The sequence below is a fragment of the Labrus mixtus genome, chromosome 17, assembly GCF_963584025.1.
Source record: "Labrus mixtus chromosome 17, fLabMix1.1, whole genome shotgun sequence".
Classification (NCBI taxonomy): Eukaryota; Metazoa; Chordata; class Actinopteri; order Labriformes; family Labridae; genus Labrus; species Labrus mixtus.
Window position 1 is genome coordinate 9,042,605 of NC_083628.1, and position 19,523 is coordinate 9,062,127.

The 19,523-nt window shown below is 40.5% G+C and overlaps 1 protein-coding gene across 5 annotated transcripts in view; it reads right to left on the reverse strand.

The window, feature by feature from the left end:
• garnl3 (GTPase activating Rap/RanGAP domain like 3) overlaps nucleotides 1-19,523 on the reverse strand; it is a 72,173-nt gene that overhangs the window by 30,601 nt on the left and 22,049 nt on the right. For all 5 annotated transcript variants that reach the window (XM_061060598.1, XM_061060597.1, XM_061060594.1 and 2 more), the window contains exons 2-5: nucleotides 18,152-18,221; nucleotides 3,659-3,733; nucleotides 2,713-2,812; nucleotides 1,023-1,141 (exon numbers count right to left, since the gene is read on the reverse strand). In XM_061060598.1, the coding sequence (XP_060916581.1) occupies nucleotides 1,023-1,141; nucleotides 2,713-2,812; nucleotides 3,659-3,733; nucleotides 18,152-18,221 (364 nt within the window). The remainder of the gene's footprint in view (nucleotides 1-1,022; nucleotides 1,142-2,712; nucleotides 2,813-3,658; nucleotides 3,734-18,151; nucleotides 18,222-19,523) is intronic.

A 19,523-nucleotide genomic window follows, 5' to 3' on the forward strand; every position in this document is an offset into this window, starting at 1 on the left:
TTAAACATTTCAGTACCCTCCCTTCTCTTTTAGGTAGTTAATGCAAACATAAGGTAGTTTCATTTAATTTAATTTAATTTTCTTTCGTATTCTGCTACAAGATAATTTCACTCCTCTATATTAAGAGGGAAATAATGTACTTTTTTACTCCACTACATTCATTTCATAACTTTAGACAAGATTTTTTTTCAGGAAATAAATTATTTTAAGGAATAAATTCATGTATTCAACTCTTGAGGATTAAACCCAACCGTTTTGGCTTGTGACCCCAGTCTAAAAAATGAAATTTAGGTCAGGACCTCCTGCAGTATTTCAAGCTCCTTATTTGTCATAATAATAACAGTGAAGCTGTTACACTTTGTTAGGGTGTGACCGTTCCGATAAAGGTTGCAAGAAATATATATATAAAGAAAATTGAAGTTGTATTCACGCATTTATGAAACAGACTTAACAGTATAATCACAGGACACCTGGCATTTTTTCCTCTGCAGAACCACTCCTTGACGAGGTATTCCTTCCAGAACTTTTTGCTTATATTTGAATTTCAAGGTGCCTTGTAAACAACCACAGGCTGTGTTTGTACTCGTAAAATGATTAGTGCGCATCCTTAAAGTCTACATAACCAGTTGAATGCATTTCCTACCTCAGTTAGAAAGCCAAGTTTTAAATCCTGCATTGTTTACTTCAAGGTTTCACTGTTAGCATGTTTTTTTTGCTACATACTTTGGCGTATTTTTGATATATTATGATCCCCACATGATCACTGCAGTAATGTGACACGATTGGCAGGATTGTGGTTTGCATTATGTGCGTGTGTGTGTGACATGCAGGAGATGAAAAAAATGGTGAACCACACGTAGAAAAACATGACCCATGGTGCTACTAGAGGTTAAACCCCCCACATTGGGAACCTTTAAGTGGAATTTTTAAGCAAGACATCAGCTTGTTATGGTGATTTTTGCTTTGCTACTTTGGAGTGCTTCTTCCAGCACTGCAGTGAGGTGTGCAGATGGTGTACTCACTGTTTTTCTCCATAGGATGGCTCTGTACTGAGGAACCCGCTGGTTGTTCTGGTCTGAGAGGACGACTGACAGGTAGAAGGGGTTCTTCTCTGCATCTGTACCCACGTAGTTCTGGTGAACTGAGGACGACAGAGACGACAAACTGAATGTTAAACACGTGAGGATGTCACAACCAAATATGAAAGAGATATTTATCCTCAGATGGAATCATTCTTCTGTTACTGACCAATCATATCCTTTACCCCCAACATGTTTGGATATTTAACTCATTTTTCTTTGTATTACTCTGTTGCTTTCCTTACATCATTCCCCATTTTCATGTGTCTGACGTGCACGGACAAAGATGTAGTGACACACCAGGGCAGTCGTACATTCAAGCCTCCTTCTCTTAGGTTGACGGGGTAACATCATTAGAAACAATGGCGAGCAGACCTCCAAACCTAATTAGACAGAGGGTCCCCTCCGCCTTTCCTATCTGTGTCCTTTTCTTTGTCCGTTTGTTTATATGGAGCGTTCTTCTCTAATGTTTCCTTTATTCTGGAATTTCATTTTCTGACTCTGCTTGGTTTTTAAGGTGTGTCCTCCCCCCCCCTCTCAATTAGCCACTTCATTCTGCCTCAGGTCATCTGTGACTTTGCAAAGCTTGTCTGCAATTATATACTTATTAGTTTTTGGACCTTGAGCTGTTCTTTGCATGCGAAGAAAGTATCGAATCTAATCAGGAATTATCTCCAAATCTAATGCTGGGAAAAACAGGCAGACAATCTACTCCACCTTACAATGAGGAAATTGAGAATCAGTCATAGTGCTGGATGCATCATCAGATAGGAAGTGATCATTTTTAGAATAATTGGCGGAGAGTTCATGTTGCACGACGCAGTCTGCTCTGATCAGGCTGTGACTCGCAGATGGTTCGGCCGCAATCCAAACAGGTCAAGCCAACTAAACTGTCCATGCCGTAGCAACAGTCAGACCCTCGCTCAAGAAAAAAAGGCATTTCTTTTCTTCCTCTCACTGTGTCTTTCCTGTGTCTGTCTCCTCCTCACAATTATCGGCTGTGTCCTCTTTGTCGAGCTCTCAGCTGAAGGCGTTCTTCCTAATTCAAGTCACGTCAAAGAAAACCTCGGACAGTGATCCTTTTGTTGCAAGACCTGCGGTGCCACCTACGCAGAGAACAGCCAGGGTGTTAATGAGGTATGGGGGATGTTGAGGGTCACAAGGGGTGAAGGAAAAGGGTGACAAATTCTGCTGTATTATTTAACAATCTCTAAGGCTAGCTCCTGTGAATGGCTCCTGCTGGCCTGCTGCACTGAAGCGGCAATCTGATCTTAATTGTGTTATCTCCTGCAGGAAAGCCTTTGCGCTGCCTTGTGGCTCCTCTATGGACTTCATTTCTGGGTGGTGCGTTGGGTTAGCGTGTAGTTGAGTCTCTCAGTGGGAATAGGGCTGGATGCTAACAAGTTTTGAATGAGGAGTGGTGCAGCATTGCGGACAAGGCTAACTCCATAAGATTAGAAGCTTCCTGTGGACTATGGGGAAGACATATATACGCCTGCAGCTACTGAGAGTCAGCTTTTTCCTCACCTTCCTCACCCCTTTCTTATTCTCTCCTTCTTCACTCTCACACTTACTCCATACGTGTGAGTGGGTCTTATTTAGAAAACAGCGAACACAGCAGAGAAGGACCGACCTTTTCCCAGGAAGTATTTAAAGAACCATCTGGTGTGGTACTCTGGATTCTCCAGGTGGACGTCGGTTCTCCTCCAGGTTCCCGGAGTGTAGTCCAAAGTCTGTTTGTCACACACACACACATACATACATACACAGAGACACACATACACACACACACACACACACACACACACACACAGAAACACAAATAACACATTGTCATCATGACGGTCACAGCTTGAGTCAAAGCAGTCTCCTCTGTGAAAAACTGTTACACTGCACCATTACTAATTACAACACAGGGTAGAACAACAGCACAGCTAATCCAAGGTGAAGTGAGAGACTGTCAGTTTCTTTTTTTTTCTTTTTTTTTTTTTTTCAGATTTATTTTTGGGCTTTATATGCATTTGTAGCAGAGACAGGACAGTGGATAGAGTCGGAAATTAAGGACAGAGAGAGTGAAAACTTACCATAAGGTCAGCAGCACTTTAATCTTATACCATGATGTAAACATTCCTAGAGAATTGTTTCTTTGTTTAAAAATGGAGCTTTGAAAGAGGCTCTTTTGACAAACTAACACAACATCCTTAATTACACCAAGTTGTAAAATCAGTGCACTTAACCTGTATTTTTTTATTCTTTATCACAGTATACTGTACAACACAGTTAAAAGTATTCAATAAGCAGGACATGTGGCTGTTATCTCACTTTGTACATATTTAACCTAATCCTCTCCTGGTTTTAAAGGCTACTTTTATATTTAGATGAGAGTAATGTGAATTCTCTCATCAAATTTGTTAGTGTAAGTAACAGTATTTAGCAATTTTCCATACAAAGGACATTGCTGTCTTAATAATAATAAAAAAATACTTTTTATTATATTGTTAATTTCCTGAGGTTTGTGGAAGCATCATATGATGAGTGAACGAGTGGGATGCAGTTGTGCACAAACGTGTATTCTTTACCTCATCTGTAGAGCCATTCTCCACCCTAAAGCGCCCTGCCCTCTGGATGGCCCCATCTGCGTCACTGGAAATTAGCTGAGAGGGAGACAGACAGACAGAGACATGTTTAATATTAGGAACCTGACAGACCATGACTTGTGGCAGACAGTGATAAGCAGGTCATAAATACATCTGAGCTGGCAAAAGAGGAACCGCGGCAGACACATCACCTCCGTGTGACAACAGCAGCATGAGTCCGACTACAAAAGTCTACTCACAGCAGCGCTCCTCTTCAGCTGCGCAGACTCATCTCTACAGTTCTTTAATCGTCAATAATGACTCAAGTCTTTGCAGTAGTTTCTCCATCTTCATTCGCTATAAAAACTGTTTTTTATGCTTGATTTTCTTTTCCATTCTCGCAACAGCCACCCTCCACTTATCACCCCCAATTATCTGTCTCCTGCTGACTCACCTAGTGTTGCAGAGAAGGCATTGTGAGAGAAAAATGGGACAGTTAATGTCCAGTGGGAGAGTGAGCGACACGAGGGAGGACAGGGGTGAAGAGGCTGTATCCTTTGTAAGTACAAACAACTTCTACAATAGGTTCGATGTATAGGTCAACCCTGTGTGCTTACTGGCTTTGCCGAGAGTTTTATGAGATAGGCGATACTGAAGCCCTTTTGTAACCTCAGCACTCCATTGTTGTTCCATATGGTCCAGACACCTGAACCTTGTTTGGACAAAGTAAGTAGTGTCTTCCCTTGAACTATACCGGTGTTGGTTTCGGCTACAGATAAAGCCTAAAACTCTCGAATCTCAACAGGTTTCAGGTAAGCCTTAACTATGTGACAGTAACAAACAACAACATGGCAGTGCTTTCAGAGAGTGCTATCTTGACCAAGGCTAACACAATGTCAGCAATCAGTGTTTACCCAGCAAACGTGTATTTTAAAAGTCAAGCTGGTGTCCCAGAAAAAGCCAGTACTCAAGTCTAGGTAACTGAATCAGTCGCAAAATGCTGTCAACAAACCTCCAAAAGCAAATCTAGCTGCATGCACTTGTTTCCAGTCTTCATGCTCAGATATGTTTAGAACTAACTGACTGAAGTTTAATTTTAACAGTCAACTAATATCAGTCTAACTCTCCATCATCATGACAATGTGAAACTAACTTTTCGAACGAGTACTTCACATATATGTCAACTTTTCTACACTCGACTTACGGTGACATGTCAATGTACACCACAGATTTAATCCACAGTTTTTATAGTTTTTATTTGAACTGTATGTTGTCCCGTTTGCAGTCACCTCTGTGTTCATGCTACATGCCTGTCAGCTGCAGATCTTTCTTATTGTTGGACCCTGATTGAGATTTTCATGACAGTAATAATTAGTCATACCTGTTTTGACTAAATTTGACTGATTGATTGTAGGATATTTAACACACGTTAAATCTTTTCTATGGATATCTACAATCATGTTTAATGTGATATCAGTATCTCAACACTAGAATGGAGTCAAGTTTTTTGCTGGTATCAGGCGACTCTTTGAGTGATTTCCTGCTTCTTATCACCCATGTATACATCTACAAAACCCTCTTTAATCTATTCCTCCTCACGTCTCTTTTTATCCCCCCAATGCACTGAATGATGTTTCGTTGCCAGGCAACAGACCCTATAGTGTCTCCTCCCTTTCTTGCTCTTGCTCCTCTCTCCTCTCTCCCTCTTTGCCCTCTGGTCTTTGACCATTTTGACTATCATGCTCTATTTTGCTCCCCCTGCCAATAGAGGTCTCTGCACTGCCGACATGTGCTTTTAGAGAGAGTTCTGGCACGACTGTGGGTCCCTACACAAGCACACTGTGATCGGTCCAGATGGCCTGAGATGGTCAGACGGCGCCAAGCAAAAAGAGGATGACAGGGAAGATCCTGGGAGGGAAACACTGAACATAGAAACCCCAAAGTATGACCGACCTCTTGGATGTACGGATAGAAACTTGGCCTGCAACTAATGATTCATTATTAATTGATCTGAATAATGTTTTCATTTTTATTAAAGTTTAGGAGGCCGCAGAGTGCTGCTTTGGTGAGCGCTGTTGCCTCACAGAAAGAAGGTACATGGTTTGAATCCTTTGCCAGGCAGGGGCCTTTCATTGTGGAGTTTGCATGTCCACTCCCGTGCATGCGTGGGTTCCCTCCGGGTACTCTGGCTCCTCCCACAGTCCAAAGACATTCACAACCGGTGAATCTAAATTGCCTGTAGGTGTGAATGTGAGTGTGGCTGGTTGTCTTTCTCGCCCTACCGGCGACCAGTCCATGGGTGTACCCAGCCTCTCGCCCAATGACAGCTGGGAATCGGCTCAAGCCCTCCAAACGGGATAGATAACGGATGGAGGGATTATAGTTTAGTCAATAAAATAGTCGTCCTTGTTCAAATACATGATGTTGAAATAACAAATATCCTATTTATAAAGATAATTGAGCGACTGCAAGTGAGAACTTGGCCTACCGAGTCAACAACTTTAAAAGACTCAACAATAGGAATGTGTTCAAGGGCAAACGTTTCTTCCGTTAGTCAGCAAAACTGATATGATGGTTATTAATGATCATTCATATGATAATACCACAACCATAACCACAGCCTTAGACACAACTTCTACTTCTACACTATTACAAATAATGAAATGTCTGTCATAAAAGAAATGCAAAACAACATGCTTTAATTAGGTTTGTACACAGGAAGTAATATTACTTTTAATGAAAATAACACATAATGAACATAAACGCAAAGGTTAAACAAAATGTTACGGATGATAAGATGGGTAAGAAAACCTAGTTGACATCATTTGAAACATTGCATGCCCATTGCTTTACAAGAACTGTGTTTACATTATATGAAACAAGAGAACAAGGGTCAAACTATTTCATCCATTAGTGGACTTGAAATTAAATCTTGCCTCTGACTGGGCAGATAACCAAAACCCTTTAAGATTTTTCAAGATGTTGGAATCAAAGTTAAAGCATGATCAGAAAAGTAGAATTATATGACTATTTGGTCAGGGATTTAAATAAAATGCTTTTATCGTATTTGATGCAAACGCCATATCTGAAACAACCTGTACTAAAGAAGCAGGTCTCAGAGAGTCAATGGTGTTCCCTGCTCCAGAGGCTCATTAAATATGTCAGACGGCACAATGATGTGGGAGAGTGCTGAGAGAGCACTTATCATGGAAACACGGACAGAGGGGTAAAGTCCATTCAAAACATTCCTGTGGGCAAGTGAGGATAAAGACGAGGGCTTTATGTTCTGAAGAAAATCATTAATAATAACTGTCACACGTTATTGTTCGGGGCTAAATTAAATCTGATATGTAGTAATCTGGCTCGGGAGAACACTCCTAGAGGATCTCTTGCAACTTAAGCTGCACTGCAAGTGGGCCTTAAAATTGCACACACGTTGTTTATATGTCATGCCATTTCTTTGACACCCCCTTACAATTTAAATCTTTATATAAAAACACATCTAAACTACAGCTGTTAGAATTAAGGTCCGAAATGAATGCATACATTTTTTTTTAACAGAGATTCATCACATGCTGTTTTGTCCCGTTGTCCTCTTTTAAACAAGTCGTGTTACTGGATAACTCTGTGACATTAAACTGTATTGTAAAAACACATTGATTTCAGCCAGCCCTAATGTGCAAACAAGTGTAGCAGTGGATGCATTTTCTCCACATGCTATACTGTTTATAATGAGATAATACAAACCAGAGCTCAGCGTGTTTACTGCAGGTGTGAAGCTCTGATAAACGACAGAGAGCTTTCTGTGCAGTAATTGGCTGTGTCTAGGAGAGGCTGCAGAATATACTGCTGTCTCTCTTTTCATATGCATATTAATAGACCTGAAAACAAACATATCTTCTGCCTTTTTCCTGGTGTGGTTGCTTGTGCCTGTATTTATTTGCATGTTTCTTTCCATATGTAAGTAATCGAGTTCTGCTTTTTTTTTCTTCTTTCGTGTGCATATGTGCAGAACATGGAAAATAAATGCCGCAGCTAGTTCTCCATCTCCCTCCATTTCTCTCGCCTCCTGCAACATAAACTGTCCAATCGCAGGATAATGGAGGGGAAACCAATGCGGTGTTCGGGAACAGGGATGTACTGTCTCACTTGTGTCTGTGGGGGGAAAAAAAATTGTGAGGCATTCTGTATTAAATGTGCGTTTAGTAAGTGTTTGTGCTGCTGTGTGTGAAGAGGCTTTTTCGAAGGTTTCTGGGTGAGAAGATGAAAAATAGCAGGAGAAAAGAAGCGATTAAGCGCTCTGGGGAGTCTTGTGTGTGTCTATGTGTGTATGCACGCACACATGCATCATAAAGCTTCTAAATCATGTAACAGAAGAGTGGCAAAGACGGAAAAAGCTGCCCTCAAACGATTCCCAGTGGGCCGCAGGAGGCAGACAGGAGGAAAGGGGAGGTGGGGGGGTTATGCTTCTGTGCTTTTACAAACAACCCATAAAACACCTCACCACTTCCAGGGAGCAACAGTGGAGGATGGTGTGGAGGGAAACGGGGCATCGCATGTATATGGAGAGAGAGGCAAAGAATGAAGGCTGAGGCCACTAGGGAAAGAGAGGCAAAGAGTGATGCGTAATGATGACAAAAAGCCAAATGATAGAAGAATAATAGCGGCCTTCAAGATGCGTAACCCCATGGGTGAGGGCCAAGGCTTTCCAGCTTTATAGACATGGCAGGGATGCACAGCCACACAGATCTTATACACACACTTAGACAGCTCCTATTTTAGGGCAAGACTTGAACATTTCACAAACACAATCGAGGCTCTTGTCGTACTCAGAGAGCCTCTGATTTCCCCAAGGCCCACAGGACAACGGAGCGCTGCAGTGCAGACAGAGATGTATGTGTGTGTGTGTGTGTGTGTTGCGATATTTAAATCAATACTTTTGTGACTGCTGATAGATAATTGATCTCATCAGCTGGCGTGTTCATGCACACTCACAATCCCCCAGGAGGGTAGAGAAATTGGAAGGCACAAGTGGCGATGGGTAAGGCAGGTGCACAGTCAGTGAGAAGAGATGAGTGACTAATGAGGGGAAAAGAGAGATTGGAAAAATAGGGAGAAGATTTTTTATAAAAGGGAGAAAATGAATGAAAAGAAGCAAAAGAAAACCAATAAAAAAAAGGAAGAAGGAAGCAAGTAACATGGGCTCTGATTTTGAAATGTTGTTTGAAAGACAGGACTATTTACAGGTATTATCTTCCTCTTTTCCTCAGTTGAAAAAAGTCTCCCTCATCAGTAATCATCAAGAATAAAGTGTGCAAAGTCGGCTGAAGTAAAAGGGTTTAAACATGAGCTCAGCAGAGGCATGAACAAATGTTGCACGGAGAATCTGAGGTGGGTGTAAAAAACAAGCCTTGTACCTCCATTTTCTTCTGTAGCAATATATAATGTATGTAGCAAACATGTGAATATTTGAAAGCCATGTACAAACATTTTGAGCTAAAACAAATCAGCTGGAAAAATTAAACTGTTCACCTTTAGTGAGATAAAAAAAAAAAAACCCACAGCCTCCAGTTAAGTCAAAACAGGCAAAGCAACAAAGCAACCTCAGACAGACAAAACGATGTGGGTTTTTTTTAGCACGTTTTTCTCTTTATTCCTGCATGATCTTGTGGTTTTCCTGTGATGTGTGTACAGCTGTTCATGGCTGCGCTACGCTGCGTCACTTTCCAGAAACGGACCAATTGGGGAAGGCCTAGCGCCATACCACAGAGCGAAACCATGGCGCTGACTGACCGTGTTGCACAGAGTATTTGGCAGTTGGGAGTCAGTGAACTACTGAAGGTATAGCTTAGACAATAATGACGTTGTTTTCTATCTGTCAATATCCCCAGTTAGTATTAGGAGGTCTGCTTTAGATCATGTATTCACCAATTAAATCATCCACATCCACATGAATTTAGTGGTTGGGCTTTTGGGCAACACAAGCTGACTAACCCACGTCTGTGGTCAGCGCTGCAAGGGCAAAGTGAAGCAAAACAGAGGCACATGTTTTTTTTTTTCTTTAGTAAAGGGTTAGACAAGACTTTGGGAATGTTAACATGACATGTTTCATTGACATTACAAAGAATGTGGGTGGTGTATCGACATGAATGTGTGGCAAAAAGGTCATCCACTGACTCAGACAGTTCAGAGACATAATACCACAGCCGCTGCATTTAGAGGAGGAAGTGAAACTTGACAATTGAAATCACTGAGTGGAGAAGCAAACACAAAATGCTATCCCCCCCTTCTGTTCTCCCTGTCTTTCCCCAAATGACTGTTCATACAAGGCGTGACTTTAACACACTGTATGGATGTGTTATGGCAGCACAATTTATTCTATTCAATCTGTTAATGCACTGTATTTGTTGTTGTTCTCTGGAAATTCAATAAAAAGGCCAAAGCCAGCAGAGAAGGGATCCCACGAAGACGAATTGACTGATTGGTCAAACCCTGATTCATCCACCATAGACATGCATAGTGTTTGTTTTTGTGTCAATAGTTTTCCTGACAACAACACAGCTCTCTGGCTCGGGCAAACAAAGCTTTATACGCAGGCTTCAGATACACAGACCCATTTAGTTTGTAGGATTCTGGCTCTTTTTTTCTGATTGGTAATGCCATTTTGAAAATAGAATGTGATCAGAATTATCTTTAGAATACTTGAAGATTATTTTTAATCTACTTAAATGTTGTTTATCCATTTGGTAAAACAACATATTCATGTTTATTTGGTTGCAGATCCACAAAAAGCCCATGATAAACACGCAATGATAAATGCCTGACATTTCACAGACATAATGTGCAATAACCCTACCATGTAGTCAAATATGCAGAGCCAATATTGATGCATAAAGCATGTTTGTTGCAATGGATTTGAAAAACCCCATCTGGAAAGAGGAAAATGGAGGTGAAAATACGACTCAAAGACAAACGGCTAAAGTAAAGCGGCCCTTTGACTGCAGCTGATTAGCATTAACAATATGACAAACACGGCCACAGCAGCATCACGTCAATAGATTTCTGTCTATACTAAATTAGGGCTGCCGATGACTAATCGAATCACCAGGACTGAAGGCATCAGGCCACCCACTCACCCAGGAGTTCCAGTGACAGGGTGCAGCAGCTTTAAGGACCCCCAAGAGTGGGCAGATGCTGCAGTGAATCCTGGGATAGCAACACACAGCTGGGGACAGCCATGCATCAGCTCCTTTAGAAGACATTTAGTTATGTATAAGAGACAATGGGAGGAGGAGGGACAGATGGAGAGCCAAGAGACAAGAGGTAAGGAGAGAATGTAAACTGTGAATGTTTGGATAAGCATCTACAGGGATGGAGCCCTGAAGGTATTTCATTTACTCATAAAGACATTTTTTGGGATTTGCGGGGATTAAAGTGCTGATAAAGTTGTATGCTTGTAAGAAAAAGTAATTATTTTCAAGGATGCTTATTCTTTTCCAGGAATGTATCATGCAGCCCTGTATTTTTTTTTTTGGATTCTTGGAAACGTCCAAAAGAGATAGAGAAGGCCATTAAAATGAGAAATAGAAAATTCAATATTGCACAGTTTAGAGGAGCAACAATGAACTTTGGTCTCCCCCCAGCTCAGATTAAAGTTTCAACAGGGCCCTGCAGCTTCAATAAAGTGTCAAACAGGCAATTGAGCTCCAATAAAAAAGAAACCTTAACTACATCAAAGTATGGAAACCAATATAAGACAGGGCTTCAGTACAGCCACCGTCACTGGAAACACTGTGAACATTAGCTTTACTGACAATAAAACCAGAGCAAGACATCTGCATGAACAATTTTTACAGAAGCAACCCTGTGGGAGCTAATTTCCTTCATAGTTTCTGGGAGGGTTTGTCACATTTGCAAGCGTTTGTTCCTCTGTTGATGTGGGTGGTAAATAACGCCCACTCAAACTACCTCTCTAAACTGTAATTTCTGTAGTTCTGCATTAGCAAACCATAGCCGTTGTAGTTATGACAGATGAAATCCTTTTTCAGCTACTGCGTCGACATTGACATGTAGCTCCTAGATAGAGAAATTAAGACTTTTATCCTAAGATATATTTGAAAATTGTAATAAAACTAGCACTCATGATCTGTTTAATGAACTAAAGCCCAAAAAAACTGAACTTGGTCTGGTATGACATTCAGCTAATGGTCGCTAATATAAGCTAAGTATGTAAGCTCATCAGATTATTTATTTATTAAGATTATTTATCTCAAGGCTATGTCACAAAAATAAAAGAAGAATAAGTGCAATTTTAGATGACAAACATTCAATGTCGTTATATTGTAATAGCGTTAGTGGCCAGAGGGGCCGCTGTTTAGCAAAAGACACACATCTTGCTTTAATGTCAATAAACACATCAACATAGGTACTGGCACACAGTGAGATGCGCGCACACTGGGAGCGGGAATAAATTCAATGTGACAGCGCAGTCAAAAGCCTCTGAGGCAGTGACAGTAACAGCGGAAGGCAGGTGGGAGTGGAGCCGTCTGCTCACCAGGCACTCGGCAAGACTGACAGCAAACCCTTTGCACACACACACACAAACACACACACACACAAAGATGAACACACATGGGCATGTATACCAATTCTGATGAAAGTCTTATTCTCTGATGTAATCCGCAGCTTGGACCAAAGAGAAAGGCCATCACACACAGTCAAGACACAATAACGGGAATGGTGTTAAACACTCCCAGCACTTTTCAGTTTTCCTGTGTGCTATTCAACACAGTGTCAGTGACAAGGAGCACCCACTTCAAGCCTGTCTGTCATGGCCTTTATCTCTGGGTGACATATAAAGACAATTTAATTCCCTCTCGTTCTCGGAGCGGTTGTGTCAGGGTGAACACACATTTAATTGTTGCTGGCTTTTGAATTTGGACTGTGAATATGACAATGAATTAGGTGACAAGACATGGTGGGAGTTGTCTTTTGTTTGTGTTGTTCATCTCCATCTTATCTTAAAACACAGACTATCATGGAGTATTTGTTTGCTCTTCTGGCACGATGATTGCAAATTGTGAGTCTGTGTCTTTGTGCAGATGTCCATAGTCACCCTGCATGTCTTGACTACACTGACTTGGGAATGTAATACGGTTCAGAAGGCTAAGTCATGTGTAAGTGATATAGTGTATTAAATTTCCCTATTCATGCAAGCTTTACACATTTTGCACAAAAACACACACAGACACACACAATTTACTCCCCACATCTTTCCCCATTTACTAAGGACAACGTTAGAAAAACACAATTATGGGGAAAATATGAGTTACACGTTTAAAATGAAGTGTGAATGTGTTCAACAGATTTGTAGTTGTAAGAATATTTTGAACAGACAAGAGTAGTAAGTCAGTGAGCACAGGTCTGTTCTGAAGTAGTGTGGATGTGGGCAAAGATGAACTTTCATGTGTCTGGATTAGGATGCACTTTAGCCATGCTACGAGCCATTTGTCCAGCAGAGCAGGACTGCATCAGGTTGGCTGGTCCATCACTTTGGCACAGACTGATATGTCTCAACAACTATTTGATGGATTGGAATGGAATTTGGTACAGATGTTTATTGTTCATAGAGGTTGATTTCCAATAATATAAGTGATCAAACAACAATTTCTCTCAATCAGTGGGTCAATGTTCTTAGTTACCCTTTAATATACCGCTTGCATGTTCTTGGTATGAAAATTTTAGTCAAGCTTCCCAGACGGGGATAACTTTGGAGATCCCTTGACCTCTACTCTTGTGTCTCATCATGTCAACCATTTAAGTTGTATTGAAACATCTGTAAAACTTAGGATGGACCATGTCACTGAATGTAGTTTTATAGTTTTAAAATAATGTATTAAAATACTTTGTTTTATGATCAAATACCCTCCGAATACTCATGATATTTCATTTAACCAGCTGCAATTGGTGTCAACTGTAAATTAGCATGTGTAGACTTGCCAACATGCCAAGATGACACGTTGAACATGGTAAAAGGTTCACCTTTTTAATATCAACTGTGAGTGTACACGTTCACGTCATGTCAGCATTAAGTTTAAATCACTGCTGTGCCTTGTTGACAGGATTAAGTCAATCTTCTTCTGTACTTAATCAAAACAACACATTTATACAGTCCTATTATATGAAAAAGAAGTTGCTGTGTGTGAATCATACTGGCATGATAGGGTCTGTGGAGGTACCTCGTCTTATTGGTTAATATTCACTGATGCCAAAAAGTAATAAAACAAACAGACAGGATGAGTCACAGCTCTGCTGCTCTGTCTTATTAGGAGGATCCTGCTTTGAATCAATATCTCTCACTTGAGTTGGATTCATGTTGGTCAAAGCAGTGGAACACACTGAAGTCAAAATTCATGTCACTGAATGTAGAAACAACACAAAAAAATAAGTGCTTTAAAGTTGTAATACAAAGGTCCAAACTAAGGTGGCTGAGACTTTACTTTAAAGACACAGCTGTACCTTCCTCAACAATTTTTTTTAGTAAGTGAATATATTTTGCATTCTCTGTAAGGCAAGTTAAAGACCAATTGACAATCAAAAATAATTGATTGAAGACCTTCCTTAACAAAAAGATATAATTGGACAAATCATGCAGGAATGAGCTCTACAGCCAACAGGAGGCACAAAAGAAACTCAACCTATATCCTCAGCAGGACCATTGTGATGTTGCAAACTGAGCAAACACATGCTAATTTAACCAATAAAACTTCTTATATATATATTAAAAAAGAATACCCTTAGATCTGCTCAGTTCAGACATCCTACACTGGAGCTTATGGTTTACTGAGTGTTTCATATCCCTGCAACCATGCTTCAGAATCAGAAATACTTTATTAATCCCAGAGGGAAATTTGATTGTTACAGTTGCTCCAAAATATACAATATAGCAGTAGAAATATAATAATAAAAACATCAGTCAAATAGAATAGGAATGTAAGTAAGATATCAATAATAGGTACAAGAAATATTTACACGAATAAGAGTAAGATGGAATATATACACACACATTTTCAAGGTTATTTCACTGTTTGTTTCAATATTGCACTTTGTTATCATGTACATATTATTCACTATGCATTATGCATTATGCATGCTACTGAGTAACTTTTTGTTGTTGCAGTAAAGCAGACAATTGTGTCTTTTTAACAAGGCTGCAGCGTGATCTTTTCTCTTTAATGAGATTCCAAACCTGACCTTGCACTGGTGCGTCTTTATGGAGATTCTATACAGTAAATCCTTAACATTAGATCCGGTACTGATATCTTCTTGAGATCTATCCAAGTTGGAAACTGTCAACCGTCCACTAAGGTGGTACTAAGGTACACCCAGTGCTATTTGTAATGTCTGGCCAATCAGAAGACAATAGCTTGCCCAGTCTTTGTCTCAGTTGCTTACAGTTAATGTGTAATAATATGACATATTATATTACAAATTAAAACAACACAACTTGTATTGCAGATTTTCTTTTCAAAATGATGCTGCAGAATCAGACGCTTTAAATCACAATCTGCAATGATCTCTGAAAAAGCACAGTAAAGCTTGGCACGGGGAGGAACCATCAAAGTTGGTCAATTATCAATCATTATCAGAATAATCGCATGCAAAGGGTCTTTAGTCCTTCTTGCATGTTCGACTCCTGGCCATGACACTATTTGGTGCATGTCAAACCCCTACTCTCTCTCCCCTCTCTTTCCGTCCAATCAAATAAGACAAAAAGCCCCAAAACAATCTTTAAAAAAATAGGAAGTTAAATGATCACACCTTCCTGATTTGATGACTTCTTTGACTTTTGTAGAAATGTCAGATGCTAATTTCTTCGCTGATTCACATTGGCCAGACAAAACACCCCATGGATTCAGCACTGTCTACACAAGGAGCCATTTGTTGACCAATTTGCGTCAAGACCTGAATTTCCTCACACTCTTTCCCTAACCTTTGCACAATCCCACCCTAGAGACACACAACCTTAAACAGTGTGAACGCCACAGTCCACAGAAACACTTTCCCTTGTATGTTCACACAAGCAAATGTATTTCTTTTCCAACAGAATAACAACAGACTTAATATCAATGCAGAGTCAAGGGCCTTAGATAATTGCTGTGAATGTAAGCCCCGCATCATATGCTTTTTCTCCTCTGGTGATTTCCCAAAGATCAACCTGGATTAATCAAGCCCCAACATTTATTTTTGTAATTAACTCTTCCTTGAAACACGCAGCTTTAAAGACCCCCAGGCATTTTCATGTAATATAAACAGAATCAGACTGAAGAGGATCATTGTTAAAGATTCATGAATGCTCTGTTTCAGTAAAACTCTAACAATTCCATAAATGTACTAATTCTTGCCTATTACAATGAGACTTAGATGGCTTCTCTGAATTAGCAATTCTGATTATTCCTTGTTGGCCTAACTGGCCACTCATCAGCACACAGGAGGCTTTGCTGATGCCAATTAACAGAAGAGAAGTGATGCAACAAGAAAAAGTTAGAAAATAGTGATTCTGTTAAATTCAAACAGTGTATGCTACACAGTGCTGTTGCTACTTTATGCTAGTTCATCATACCATTAACCATCGTGTAGCCTACTGAGCTTAAGATTTGTATTTTGGATAACTTACATTTTGGTCACAGCACTCAAAAAGACTTTGAAATGAATGAAAAGTGTTTGGAGTTTAAGCTCTCGACATTGGAGAAATGTAGCTAACGTTTCATAGCTAGTTCAAAAATATCTCAAAGGAATAGTTTGACATTTTGGGAATCATACTTATTTGCTGTGGCTTCAGGGATCTCGATGCTTTGATTTGATTGCAAAGATTAATAATTGATAAAGTAAATTGAATACGAAGGATGAGTTAGCATGCGACTAGCTTAGCTTAGCTCTGCTACAAACAATTAGCCTGGCTTTGTCGTTGATGTCTTTGTGTGGTTGCCAAGTAACCAGCGGCGTGTTCCAGAAGTCCCTGCACAACACAAAGAGATGGTCCCTACATGTAACTATACCAAAAAAATAAAAACTGGTTGTTTAAACATTTCTTCTAATAACCTGTTGAAATACATTTTGACAGCTAGCAAACAGGTAATTTGTTCTCCAACCCGAAGTATGCTTTCTAATTTAATGATATAGTTATATAGTACTTTCCAGAACTGATCTAAGGAAATTGGTGAAACAAAAAATAAAAAACGGTTGTTGTTTTTTTAGGCTGGTGGCTGTCCTTCTATGATTCTGGCTGTGCTGCAAGTTTCTGCCAGGGAGATTTTGTCTTTTTGATTTTGTCTAATTTGTATATGTTAGATGTCATAAGATAACTTGTGTTGTGAATTATAGCTTTGCACAAACAAAGAATTCATAAATAAGAATATGGGCCGTGGACCGTTTGCAACATTTCATCCACTTCACAACCCGCTACACTTCCTTGTTACCCACAGAAGTACATTCAGCATATTGTTGTCAAAGATGCTGCTGAAAATATATTAAAAAGTCATACGGCAGGGGCGCTGGTGGCACAGTGGTTAGTGCGCGCTCCCCATGTATGGAAGCTATAGTCTCCCAAGCGGGCGGCTCGGGTTCGAATCCAGCCTGTGGCTCATTTCCCGCATGTCATTCCCCGATTTCCGACTCTCTCCACTGTCCTATCTCTCCATTAAAGGCACAAAAACCCCCAAAAATAATCTTAAAAAAAAAAAAAAAAAAGTCATATGGGTGCAAAAGAGTTGCTGTCGTCTCTTTTGCTGTGAATCTGTCACACTTTGAATATGAGACTATCAGTGACCTCATCCTGGCTCACACTCACTGCAGTGTTTGGATACTGCCCTCTCTCCTTTTTTCTCTCACACACTACCCAGCACACAGCAGCATTGTGCGCACTGACAGTCTGCGAGCACTGATAGGCAGCATGTGGTTTCTCTCCAACACTAATCAGCCCCACACGTGGCGGTACAGCAATACCCACAATATGTCTCATGTAGGAAGTACGATGGCAGAGCCAAACTCTAGGACTTCCTGCTCCTCTTGGCTATCGGGTGGTACAGACACACACTTTCCCAAAGCAACAATGACTCAACAGCTTAGTAATCAACCCCAAAGACCCACACTTTGCTCTGGTTTTACACCAGCAGCGTCAAAACAAAACAAATTAACTCTGAAGGGTGCACAGGGAGAAGAGTCCTGCATCCCTTTTTCTGGAGCACCCGTTGTGATCCATGCTGGTCACAAAACACATCGCTGGACCACACCCAGGATGTCATGACTCATCAGTCCCCCTCTGCCGTCCATCCAGGCCAACAGAAAGAAAATAACGGCAAGAGCAGAGAGAGAGAGAGAGCGAAAACGGGAGGGTACATCTCAATGAGGAGGATAAGAGGAAAGAGGAAAGAGGAGACACACGCTGACAGACAAAGAGAGTAACCGACAGATAAGTGCATCGTGGGTGGGACTCACCAGCTCGACCGAGCCATAGTGTTTCCTGCTGAAGTCTCCACGCCTGCAGCCCAAGTCCTCCGAGGCAGAGCTGCAACACAAATGCATGGTCATACACATGGCCTCCATCACATAACACAGACATGCATGGACTGTGACATCTCTAACACAACTGGCATTGCAGCATCTGCTTTACTTCTCGTCTAATTTGACCTCACTTCGTCGTCGTCTTCTTCTTCATGCCATTTAATCCTACTCTACACTATTTCTTTCTCTGTACTCTTCTATTTTTCCTTTCTCCTGTCTGAGTCCGCCAAAGTGGCGGGGTCTGCCAATGGTATGGTGACTGGCCAGAAGCGGCGGCCAACCCAGTTCTGATTAAGACAGCCCGGGCCCTGATTGAATTACACTCAAGTGATAGATGGAGACTGGCTGTGAGAGCTGACTGCTGGACTAATATGCCAAGGCATACACACACAGACACAGACAATTCAATGACCAATTCATAAAAAGAAATGCACATACATGCTATAAACTGTTCTCTTGAACTTTGACTGTGGTCAGTCAAATTGAAGAACAGTTGGATTTTCAAGTCTTGATCATTAGGATCTAAAAACCACCCAAACTGGGACATACTGTATTTGATTCAAATACTAGGATTTATTTTCTCCATCTTTAGATAAAATTGATAACTGGTGATTAACTCACTTCAACTATCCAACAAATAACATCAATCAACAAGTTAACTTTAGATTGGTTTCAGAAGGTCTTACTTAAAGCTAACTTGAGCTGGACTGACCAATCCCCTCCTCCAAGACTCTTGGTTAGTCAAGCTGACAAGTGTAGCTTCATATTTCATGAGCAAACGAATATCAGTCTTCTTAAATAACTGACTGCACATATCCCTTTGAAGCATACTTTGTAAATGCAATGATATACCTGAACCATAACAATTTCACCAAACAACTGCAAACACATGCTGTCTCTACTTTTTTTTATTTTAGCTGCTTAAGTCCTGTCAATCAAACGTAATGTCAATAAAGTTTTTACAATCCTTACAATTTTGACAGTGATTTTCTACCGTGTCATCATGGTGTGGCTCTAGGGTTGGCTCCTGAATGGTCTTTCATAAGCTGTATTGCATGGATAGCCAAGACATTTTGTACAAACATTCATCATTTATGTATAAATGTTTTGCGAGTGCACATGTAAGCATTCCACTTTTAGTACTGAGCTCAAAGCTCTGCAGCATGAGCACAGCCTCACTGCTAGCTTGGCTTATGATGGTAAAATATCCACTGAGAAGCAGAAATCATTTAAACCTTTAACAAAAAAAAATTGTTTCAGCATAGCAGTCTCCTCACAAACCTGGAGAAAAAACTTCTAGACTATG